The sequence below is a fragment of the Phlebotomus papatasi genome, chromosome 1 (genome assembly GCF_024763615.1).
Source record: "Phlebotomus papatasi isolate M1 chromosome 1, Ppap_2.1, whole genome shotgun sequence".
Classification (NCBI taxonomy): domain Eukaryota; kingdom Metazoa; phylum Arthropoda; class Insecta; order Diptera; family Psychodidae; genus Phlebotomus; species Phlebotomus papatasi.
In genome coordinates this window covers 48,799,190-48,810,431 of record NC_077222.1, presented here as the reverse complement: position 1 = coordinate 48,810,431, position 11,242 = coordinate 48,799,190, and the positions used below count along the sequence as shown (strand labels likewise).

The 11,242-nt window shown below is 36.0% G+C and overlaps 2 protein-coding genes across 2 annotated transcripts; one reads left to right on the top strand and one right to left on the bottom strand.

Annotated features, from left to right (window-relative positions):
• Positions 1–3,296: 3,296 nt before the first annotated feature.
• Positions 3,297–5,407, bottom strand: LOC129804989 (general transcription factor IIF subunit 1). The gene is made up of 2 exons (XM_055852794.1): positions 5,083–5,407; positions 3,297–5,015 (listed from the first exon to the last, which is right to left on the bottom strand). The coding sequence occupies exons 1-2, from the start codon at positions 5,095–5,097 to the stop codon at positions 3,399–3,401; spliced, it is 1,632 nt and encodes a 543-aa protein (XP_055708769.1). The 5' UTR covers positions 5,098–5,407; the 3' UTR covers positions 3,297–3,398.
• An 8-nt stretch (positions 5,408–5,415) lies between these two features.
• Positions 5,416–11,046, top strand: LOC129804826 (FACT complex subunit Ssrp1). Its single transcript, XM_055852460.1, has 4 exons — positions 5,416–5,581; positions 5,681–6,432; positions 9,599–10,574; positions 10,645–11,046. Exons 1-4 carry the CDS (start codon positions 5,531–5,533, stop codon positions 10,957–10,959), a joined length of 2,094 nt encoding a protein of 697 aa, XP_055708435.1. The 5' UTR covers positions 5,416–5,530; the 3' UTR covers positions 10,960–11,046.
• The last annotated feature ends 196 nt before the right edge of the window (positions 11,047–11,242 follow it).

Below are 11,242 nucleotides of genomic sequence, written 5' to 3'. Positions count from 1 at the left end.
AAAAAAAAATTGTGAGACCAATTTATGCTCCTCAAAACTTCAAAAGAAGCGACTTTAACTCTTTCGTCTCTTTTGGGACTCTGAGTACCCAAAGCAGCATATGAATATTCAGTGAAAAACAGTGTTTTTCAATTATTCCGAACTGATAAAAACCCGATTCTTGTGGATGATTACAAACTATAAGGATGTCCAAATATAAGATATGTTTTGTAGGACCTCAATTAATTCCTGAGCTTAGATATTTTTGATTAAAAAATGGCGCATTTGTCTTGCAGCATATGCTGCGGTCCGGAAAGAGTTAAAAGATTTATTCACATTTCTAACTATTAACAAGTGTTTCAGTAATTAAAGTTTGCGATTCTGACCAAGTGAAATTAATTTTTATGAACTGTAAGCGAAATTCGGGCATGACCAAAAGCGGTAACTTCTTAGAAGCGACACCGCTTTTGGCCAGACAGAAAACATGATGTAAGTTTTAGAAGAGATTATTTTCGTGATATCTTTTACTGATACACTCTTCGATCCTTCGACATGTTTGTACACAAAATTCTTATAATAGTTTGTTTGAGCACTACAATAAAAAAAAATTATAAGAATATTGTTATTTAAAAGCTATCGTTGCAAGCTGTGTCAGTATTAAGTACTAGCAAAGGAGAATGAGCATGAAACTTATGCTTAAGAATTGGATTAAATTATTTTACAAAACTCATTTTTACAATAATGGTTTATCCTGCATAAAAATGTAAAGGGAGACTTAAAGATTTTTCTAGAACCAACAATATCTTTTCTATTGATTTTCTCTGTAACTTTCCTTAGGAATCCTACAATTTCTTTCAATCTCATGAAAAAAAAATTGCCCTAGCTCGCCCAGTCACCCTCGCTCTTCTTTCAGGGAAAATATTTTTGTAGAGTTGAAGGATACGTATAAGGATTTATGAGGAAAATCTAATATGTGACAGGGAAAATGAAGAGAAAGCAATATGATTACGATTTGTTTTAGAAAAATATTTCTTATATGTCTATCTCTAGAAATTTGACACCAACAACTTAGGATGTTAGGATACACCGGATACACAGTTAATGAGAAAAAAGCGTTTGTAAAATAATTCTACAGGACATTTCACAGGACTATTTATTCGAGAGAAATCTCCTGCACATATGCAAATTTTCTGGGTGCATAAAACCATTTCACGCGATTTTTTTTCGGTCCCGAAAATATTCAAAATCCTGGGATCCCCTGTACCCGTCTTTTAAGAACCTTCACGTTATGTCAGAAACTTAGCATGATGGACTATTATACCCTAGCTCAGAGTAATACTAAGAAGAGAATGTTTGAACAAAAAATCTGTGCCAGTTTTCATATAAAATAATTTTTCTCAAGCTGAATAAAGTGAGTGTAATCGGCACTGGTTTCTCGGGTGATGCGTACACTGTTATAACAAATTGAATTACATATTTCACGCTTTGCATATTTTACGGCGTTTCCATAAATATTCAAAAAAAAGTCTCCTGGTGCAAGATTTCTGTATTCATAAAGTCGTTTCGCGCGATTTTTCTCGGTCTCGAAAATATGCATAATCCCGGGACCCTCTGTAACGAAATTAAATAGATGTCATATTGCATGGGACCCAACAAAAAAAATCAGGAAAGGTATTCTTTTGTGAAAGATTTTTTTATAGCAGCACTCGGTTGTTGTGCGCGTAAAATGAGAGTTCAAGACGTACTCACTAAAAGAAATCCTCAGATTCGAGTTTTCACGGTCTTGAAAATTTAGTTTTTTACTCCTTAGCACTATACCTTATTACTGAGCATTATCCACTAAAGTTGTTAGCCAAAAAGGTCATCATTGTCTTAAGAACTTTTTACCAAATTTTATTTACACTCTGAAGTACAATTAAAAACACATCCATTGAGGAGACTCAATTATATTTCAGTTTTGAAGTCGCTTCATTTTCTCCTTAAAAAGATGTGAAAATATCCGTAGTGCCCTAGACACGCTTATGACTTCTTAAGCCGAGAGACGGCTTAACATAATTATAATTAAAATAATGCTTTTATTAAATTCCCATCAGTTTCCCATTAACTAAGTCGTCTCTCGGCTTAAGCGGAGAGACACATTAGTCAGAAACTGATAGAAATGTAATCTTATCATTTATTTTGATTATAATTACGTTAAGCCGTCTCTAAGGTTAAGTGGTAAATGTGATAAATGTATCGCTAGGGCACAAATTTCTTTAGGAGATATGTTGTATCGAGAATTCAGAGAATGTCAATAGTTCATGTCAATAGTTCCATCACAAGGAAAAGCCTTCGTTTTGCCCATTCTCCTTTACAAGATTGATTTTCGCAATACACTCTTAACACTTTAATATTGCATAACTTTTTCCATACACAATACATAATTATTTAAATTTCTTTTAACCTATAACACTATGCAACACGATTTTTGGCACACGGATCTCACATGGTACGTTTGGTAGAGTCGAGCCTCCTGATCAAGAATCTGTTCTTGGGTTTTCTCCTATACGTCACAATTTTCTTTAATTATTTTTTTTTTTATTTTTGCTGTTTTGTCTGTAAAATGTAGTACTAAGTGGAATCTATTGTGTACTGAAGAGAGTACATTAATATTTAGTTTAGTTTAGTTTATATGATTTTTCAAAAGTTGCTTTCTTAGGCCATTCTTGAGAAATTTTAGTTAGATTTTGTTTTTCTGACCCCAAGGATTTTTTGAAAAAATATCCAATTATTTTCAAGTTGAAGCACAACCTTTCTAACGGATGTCGATTTATTAAGTTCTGTACATTAAAACCGAAGGAATAATTGATAATTTGAGACAAAACAGCAAAAATAAAAAAAATTAATTAAAGAAAATTGTAACGTATACTAGAAAAACCAAGAACAGATTCTTTATCAGGGGACTCGACTTTATCAAACTTACCATGTGAGTTCCGTGTGCCAAAAAAAAGTTGTCAATTTGTTGCATAGTGTTATGATGTCGTGCACAGACTTAAATTTCAATTAATGTAAATAGTCAAAAAATAATTTTTTTTTGCCCGGGTCATATATGACCCTAATGACGTGAGTTAAATTACTGAATGGTCTCCAAGTGTCTTGATTAAGATATTATGTTAAAAAAAATCTATTCAAAAGAATTCCGTATTATGACTTCATTCGCGAAAAGTAGTTAATCTACATCTACAATATAACTTTTAAATTAAAAAAAAAGGTTTTTTTTTTGTTATAAGTGTTCCAGTTTTATTGACCGCCACTGTTGAAGAAAAATACTTAGAACGTTTTTAGAATAAATTTTTAGTGTATTTCTTCTCGTCATAGAAAAATCACAACAAATTTACGATGTTTTTTTTATTAGAGACAAGAGTTTTTGAGGTCCTGAATTACTTATTGACCTTTATACTGAGATACATCTTTCCTTGGATAGTCTGCTTGACAGGATTGATCTTCTTTAGGATCTGCGTCATAGTCTCCACAAGGCGATCGCTGGATACGCCGGTTTTCTTATTCTTGAACTTTGTGAGCAGTTCAATGGTAGTCATTGGCTTGCGCATCAAATACCTCCTGACATCTTCCTCTGTGATGCCACAGTCCTCCTTATTTGACCCACCCACAACTCCCGCAAATGAAGCAGGCAGAGACGGAGTGTCCAGTTTAATTTTCTTCCCTGGCGTATTGACAGGGCTGCTGCAACTGTTTTCCGGTGTGGATAGGTCAGATGGCAGAGAAGAAGCCTTTCTCTTGTTGGATTCTCCCTGGGAGGCGTTGCGAGACGCAGATTTTGAGGAATTGGAAGCCGATTGATCTTTGTCTTTAGACTTCTTGGATGACTTCTTGGTCGCTTCGTCGTCAGACGAATCACTGCTATCGCTACTACTTTCCGATGAAGATTCCTTCTTACTATCCTTTGTGCGTTTCTTAAGTTTCTTCTTCTTGTTCTCCTTACTGTCCTTTCCACTCTTCTCCTTGGACTTCTTCTCATCCTCCTCCTTGCCTGAATCCTCACCGGATTTCTTCTCATCATTCTCCGATTCCTCATCAGATGTCAAAAGTTTCCTGAGGGCATCTTCCTCAGCTACACCCTTCATATCCTTGTCAATCTTACCCTCGTGGTCAGAATCACTGTCTGAAGAGTCTGAAATGTAGTCAAGTTCTCTGCCCTCTTCATCGCCATCGTCAGATTCCTCGAAGGCTTCATCATCCAAATCCTTCTTCTTCTTTTTCTTCTTCATCTGTTCCTCCTTCTTGCCCTTCTTCTTGGCATTTTTCTCCTTGTCACTGTCCTCATCCTTCTCCTTCTTCTCTTCGTCCTCTTCATCGGAATCTGAATCATCTGAAGATTCAATCCATTCATCCATATCGCTAATTTTCAAATCCTTTCCCTTCTTCCGATTTGCTTTCTTCTCCTCCGGATCCTCCCCCTCATCCTCATCTCCCTTGAGCCTCTTTCGCAGCATCAATGAGAAGAAATTCATCACCTTCTTCCTTCGACCAAATTCCTGCTCAGCTTCCTCAGCCGACAGAGCCTTATACCGCTGAATTGGCTGGAAATTGTACCATTCATGCAGAGGATATGCCTCAATAGCTTTATCAGGGGCATGTGTGAAGACATAGAAAGCTGCATTCTCTCCAACTCCACCCTCCCGGATTCCCTTAAATTTCTTTCCGGATTTGTCCACTTTCAGAATCCATGGTTGCGCTTCAGGTTTGTATTTTTTCGAAATGATCCCAAATTTCTTGCGTCTCACCTCTTCCTTGAGGTCTCTGTTGTACTCAGAACCTGCCCCAAACTTTGGCACATCCTCCTCCATTCCACGGTAATCTTTTGCATTGTTCTCACGCTCCATCTTCACCATCTTCCACTGCGCAAAGTCTACATTTAGCGTGGCATTGAAACGCATCACATGGTGTTTCTTTTTCAGATTCTTCGGCACACGAATTACAAATTCCTGCACATTTGCCGGAGGATTGGAGACGGAAGAGGAGCTCCCGGAAGAGTTCTGTCAATGTAAAAATCAAAAATTCTCACAACTGCCCCCCAATTTGACCAATTTCTATCCAACTTACCATTCCGGAACTCATGGTGAAAGGATCAATGATTGATTTTGGCCTAACTCCTTTAAGTAACGTGTCGAAATTGCGCCTCAATGAGAGCTCAAAAGATCCCCCTGACGCAGCAAAAGAACTGTCAAAACTACTTTCTCTTTTTCAAACTATTGCAGCTGCTGTAGCCGCAAGAAAATGTAAATTTCACTTTGTCATGAAAATACACTGTCTAGGGAATCCCTGTGACTGGCTATACTGCCTTGGAATTAAAGTAATTCTTAGGAAAATTCTAATTATTTAGCAGCGGAAAAAAACACTTTTTCACGTTTCATCAAAACAAGACGCGACTGCTCTCTAGCGGAAAAATTTGCAAAACGAAAGACGTAGAGTGCGCCGCTAACCTCAAAAAATTGTCTTGTGAAAAATTGCGAAACTCGGAAAATAGTGGAAAATCCCCACGAATAACATCATGGATTTCCTCGAGATGAATGATATCCACGCGGAAATAAAGGGATGCATGGTAAGTGATTAAAATTATTGCTTAAAATTGGGACTTTTGTGGAAAATTTTCAGCATTTTTGGTGGGAGCGTCGAGCGTGATTTTTTATTTTGTTTTCAGACTCCGGGCCGCCTCAAGATGACCGATCAGAGCATTATCTTCAAGAATAGCAAAACAGGGAAAATTGAGCAAGTGAATGCCGCCGATATGGACTTTGTTAATTTTCAGAGATTTGTCGGAACATACGGGATAAGGATATTTATGAAGAATGGCACGCTGCATCGCTACAGCGGCTTCAAGGAGGGCGATCAGGAGAAAATTGCCAATTTTTTCAAAACCAATTACAATAAGGAGATGCTAGAGAAGGAATTATCTGTTAGAGGATGGAATTGGGGTACTGTTCACTTCACAGGTTCTGTCCTGAGTTTCGATGTGGAGAACAAGACCAGCTTCGAAATCCCGTTGAATCATGTTTCTCAATGCAATACGGGCAAGAATGAGGTCACATTGGAATTTCACCAGAATGATGATGCCCCAGTGAGTCTTATGGAGATGAGATATCACATTCCAACCACAGAGTCCAGTGACATTGATCCTGTGGACAGCTTCTATCAGAATGTCATCAACAAGGCCTCAGTTATTTCCGTGTCCGGAGATGCAATTGCCATCTTCCGGGAGATTCACTGTCTCACCCCTCGTGGTCGATATGACATCAAGATTTTCCAGACATTCTTCCAACTCCACGGAAAGACCTTTGATTACAAGATTCCCATGTCCACAGTGCTCAGGCTCTTCCTCCTGCCACACAAGGATAACAGACAAATGTTCTTCGTTCTCTCTCTGGATCCTCCAATCAAACAGGGTCAGACTCGGTAAGTCCAACTTATTCATTGTGATTTATTTTTTAACCCTTTAAGGACGATTGGAACACCGGTGTCCCATAAAGAAAATAATTTTTCCTGACTACCTAAAGTTATTTTTTTTTCTTATGTCTGTACATAATTGTAAAATAGAAGGTTGAAGGAATCTAGAATATTTTTTGCAAGTCTAGCTATTTGCTATATGGTAAATATTTAAGCTCAAAAATGGCGAATTTTTAAATTTTCAAATTCATAATTGATTTTATTTATTTTTTACCCATTTTTTTTAAGCAAAACTCTTGGCAATAAAAACTGCAATACTAATACGTAATATTTTTCATTGAAGCGAAAAATATTATTCATTGGTATTGTCAGAAAAATTACTTAAATTTTTGGGCTATTTTTGTCCCTATCGTTCATAGAAGCACAAAATACACCGAATCAGACTCTGTTGGACTTTCCAAGGTTAGATGTAAGACTTATCATTGATTATGTTTCTCAGTTTAATTTTTATTGCTGATTTTTAGTCCGTAAAAAGTTTCTCGTCTTTAAAGGTTAATCCAAATTCAAAAATTAGCCTTTGCAAACTGGAATCTGTTAAACAGTTTTATTTAATTTCTTGTAATTCCTCTTAATTTTCTTGCTCGTTTTTCCGTATCAAATGATGTTTGCAAAATCGCAAAATATTCAAATGACCAACGTACCCTAAAACCAATGTATACATTGAATGCTTTTTTCAATGTATACATTGAAAAAAGTTAAAAAGCCCAAAATTTTTAGTGATTCTTTTTAAGGGCAAAGAAAAACAACTTTCTAAATGGTATTTCTTGACCAATGGGAGCAATTTTGCTTTCAGTGAAAAGCTTTAGATTTACATCCCTGATATGAGGTCTTTCTAACATTAAAATCTGCTCGAATCGGTTGAGAAATTACAAACATATTATAATAGGAAATCTAAGCGAAAAGAGCCCATGCAGACTTTAGACTTAATACGGGCATCAGACGGGCCTTAATACAGCTTACCTTTTCTAATTTCTTACCATTCAAGATTTTTTTGAAAAATCTAATTTAGGAATACACTATCAAAAGACGTATTACATTCTCAAAGCCAATAAAATTGATTGCTATTTAGGATTTTGAGACCTTTAGGAACTAGGCTAAACCTCATGTCTGAAGACCGCCTAAGGGCTCAAATACACTCAGACTGATCCTTGAGAATATTTAGCCTATCAAATTTGATAGTAGCCTGCTTTTAAACGAGGGTATCTTAAAAATGCACTCCATTGTGCATTCACCGGCGAATCTTGGAAAATCTCCCCTTGAGGTTTGTGTCTGAATAAAATTTCCCAGTTAGCTGTTTATAATACTCCCATTTGTGTCTCGACTAAAATAGAAAGACTAGCAGGACTTTCTATTTTATTCCGTAACGTTTCGAATTTGCTTTGAGGTACGTGGTATTGGCAAGAAGTTAATAGAAGTCAAAGGGTTACCAAGTAAATATTAATGGTTGATGAAAAATAAATTAATAAAGATATTGTATCAAACTCTTTTCACCGCAGGGTTTTATGACATGTTGTCAAGAATATAACCCTCTAACGGTGTTTTCTTTAATATGCGAAAAAAAAGTTCTAAAATAATGTTTTTTAGGATGATTATGGTCCAATAAAGTCGAAAAAACCATCCATTCTTCATTATCTCTTTTAGTTTAGGCGCTAGGTGAGAAAATATAAAATTTTTTTGAAACTCTTTTTACTTCTAAAATTCAAATTTTTAGTTTTTTCAAATTTTATAAATAAAATATACAAAGTAGAATGACATATCTTTCAGTAAAAAATAAATTTATTATAGTCAGATAACTTTAAATCGGTATTTTTATGGAAATTGGAAATGAGTTTTTTTTGCACAAATATTTTTTGTTGCTTTTTCTCTGGCCTGTCACACAAAACTGGGAATAGCAACAGAACGAAGAGTCAAAATGAGTTCAAACTTTCAAGAGATGTTTATAAGACTATTACCGAGGGCACTATAGCACTTTTAAATAAATAAAACCTTTATTGTCGCTGTAAATGTTATTTTTATGAAGACCGCCTGGAGGCGGTCTTACCCGTTAGAGGGTTAATACTGAAAATATTTCATACTAATGCTTTCCATACGTAAACTGTTTACCTGTCTTATAATGGGTGCCGAAAATTTCGTATTAATTTGATCTCGAAAAATAACATAATTTTCCTTATTTTAAAAAATACTTTTCCTGTTGTTTTAAGATCGAATATTATGAAACCTAAGAAAGCAATGCTTTCGTCTCAAGCAGCTGAAGTTTTCTTTTTAATTCAACTAACTTCTCTAACTTAACTTCAATATTAGGTATTTGAAAGTATCCAGCCAGCACATTTTTCATAATATTAATTTATTATGTTTATATATTCCAAATTTTATATTTTCGAAATTCATGCTTGCCTAAAGTGTCCCCTACCTTCCCCCCTATTTTACTAAATTTTTAAGTGTGCTAATATAAGTGCCACTTGCTGTAGTCAGATGAATTTAGGAAGTTTGAAAAGTTTTGGGTTAAAGCCCAACGCACAATTACCTTTGTTTTGTAAACATGTTTTTGACATTTCAATGAGAATAATGCCCAGCACACAATAATTTTTATTTGTAAACATGTTTTTAAAATTTCCTATGAGAAAGAGCGAGATAACTAGATCTTGGTTTCATTCACTCTCATTGAAATGTCAAAAACATGTTTACTAAACAAAAGTTATTGTGCGTTGGGCATAAGTGAGATCTAGATCTAGTCATCTCGCTCGCTCTTATAGAAAATTTTGAAAACATGTTTACAAACAAATGTTATTGCGCGCTGGGCATAATGGCCAACGCACAATAACTTTTGTTTAGTAAACATGATTTTGACATTTCAATATGAGTGAGTGAGATTTAGATCTAGTCATCTCACTCATTCTCATGGGAAATTTTGAAAACATGTTTACAAACTAAGATTATTGTGCGCTGGACATAATAGTCCGCCCTAAAATATTATTAAAATTTATTAAAAAGGAAAACAAAAATATGATCATTTAAATTTACCAAAAAAAGATTTCTTTTTTGAAAAGTGATGACTCAAAAGTATGTTTTGAGTCAAAGCCTGATTTTCGTGATTCTTCCTTTTCGTCTCTGTTAGATATCACTACCTTGTTCTACTATTTCAAATGGAAGAAGAGACCAGTATTGAACTTCCATTCTCGGAGGAGGATCTCAAAAATAAATATGAGGATAAACTGACAAAGGATCTCTCGGGCCCAGTTTACGAAGTGATGGGAAAGATTATGAAGGTGTTGATCAATCGTAAACTCACTGGTCCTGGATCATTTGTTGGGCACTCTGGAACTCCAGCCATCAGTTGTTCCTTCAAGGCAGCTGCAGGATATCTCTATCCTCTGGAACGTGGATTTATCTATGTTCACAAACCTCCTATTCATATCCGTTTTGAGGAGATTTCTTCAGTGAATTTTGCCCGAAGTGGAGGCTCCACTAGGAGTTTTGACTTTGAGATTGAATTGAAGTCAGGGACTCAGCATACATTTAGCAGTATTGAAAAGGAGGAATATAACAAATTGTTTGAATTTATTGTGTCCAAGAAGATTCATGTAAAGAACACTGGGAAGAATGATAAGAATACTTACAAGGATGACTTCAGTGATTCAGACAATGAGAATGAGCCAGATGCATACTTGGCTAGGGTTAAGGCTGAAGCCAAGGAGCGCGATGAGGAGGATGATGAGGGTATGTCTGAGGAAGAATCAACAGATGAGGACTTCAATCCAGTGGAACCAGAATCGGATGTGGCTGAGGAATATGACAGCAATGCAGCATCTGATTCAACAGATTCGGAAGCAGGATCTGATGCTAGTGGAGATAAGAAGAAGAAGAAAAAGAAGAAGGAGAAGGAGAAGAAGCGTGAGAAAAAATCCAGTTCATCTTCGAAGCCCAGGAAGAAGAAGGAAAGAGACGATGGAAAGCCCAAGAGAGCAGCTACAGCTTTCATGTTGTGGCTCAATGATCATCGTGAGGAGATCAAGAAGGACAATCCGGGGATCAAGGTGACGGAAATTGCCAAGAAGGGAGGAGAAATGTGGAATGCTCTTAAGGATAAATCGGTGAGAATTATTTTTTTAAATTTCCTTTTGTAAAAACAAAAGTTTAATTATTTGGGGATGTTTGTTGTAGGTTTGGGAAGAGAAGGCTAACAAGGAGAAGGAGAAGTACAATGAAGCTATGAAGAATTACAAGGCCGAAGGAGGATCCAAGAAGAAGGACAGTGATGATAAGGGGACAAAACGCAAGAAGGATTCATCTCCTAAAAAGAGTACTAGCATGTCAGGCAGTGGCTTTAAGAGCAAGGAATACATTTCCGATGAGGATTCCTCGAGTGAATCAGAGGAAGACAAGAAGAAGAAAACCAAGAAGGATAAAAAGACGGAGGATAAGGATGAAAAAGAATCGTCAGAGAATGAGAGTTCAGCTGCTGAGGACAGTGATTAGAGGAACATTTCAATTTATAATTTTTTCTACCATTTTCTGTATGAATAATAATCTCAATAAAAAGCTGTAATTCTTTGTCACGTGAAATTGAAGTTATTTTTGTTTTTTTCCTCGTGAGAGGGTTGATTTTCGGGGGTGGGTTTTTTAAAATTGCCGCTCCAGTGCCATCCGACAGATGGTGCTGTTCTCCTCCATATAGTCCCGAAGACCATTGAAGATAACATTTTGTTCGGGCACTTTTGTTTTTTGTACTGACCAATGCAAAAGTAATGATGTGGAAAAA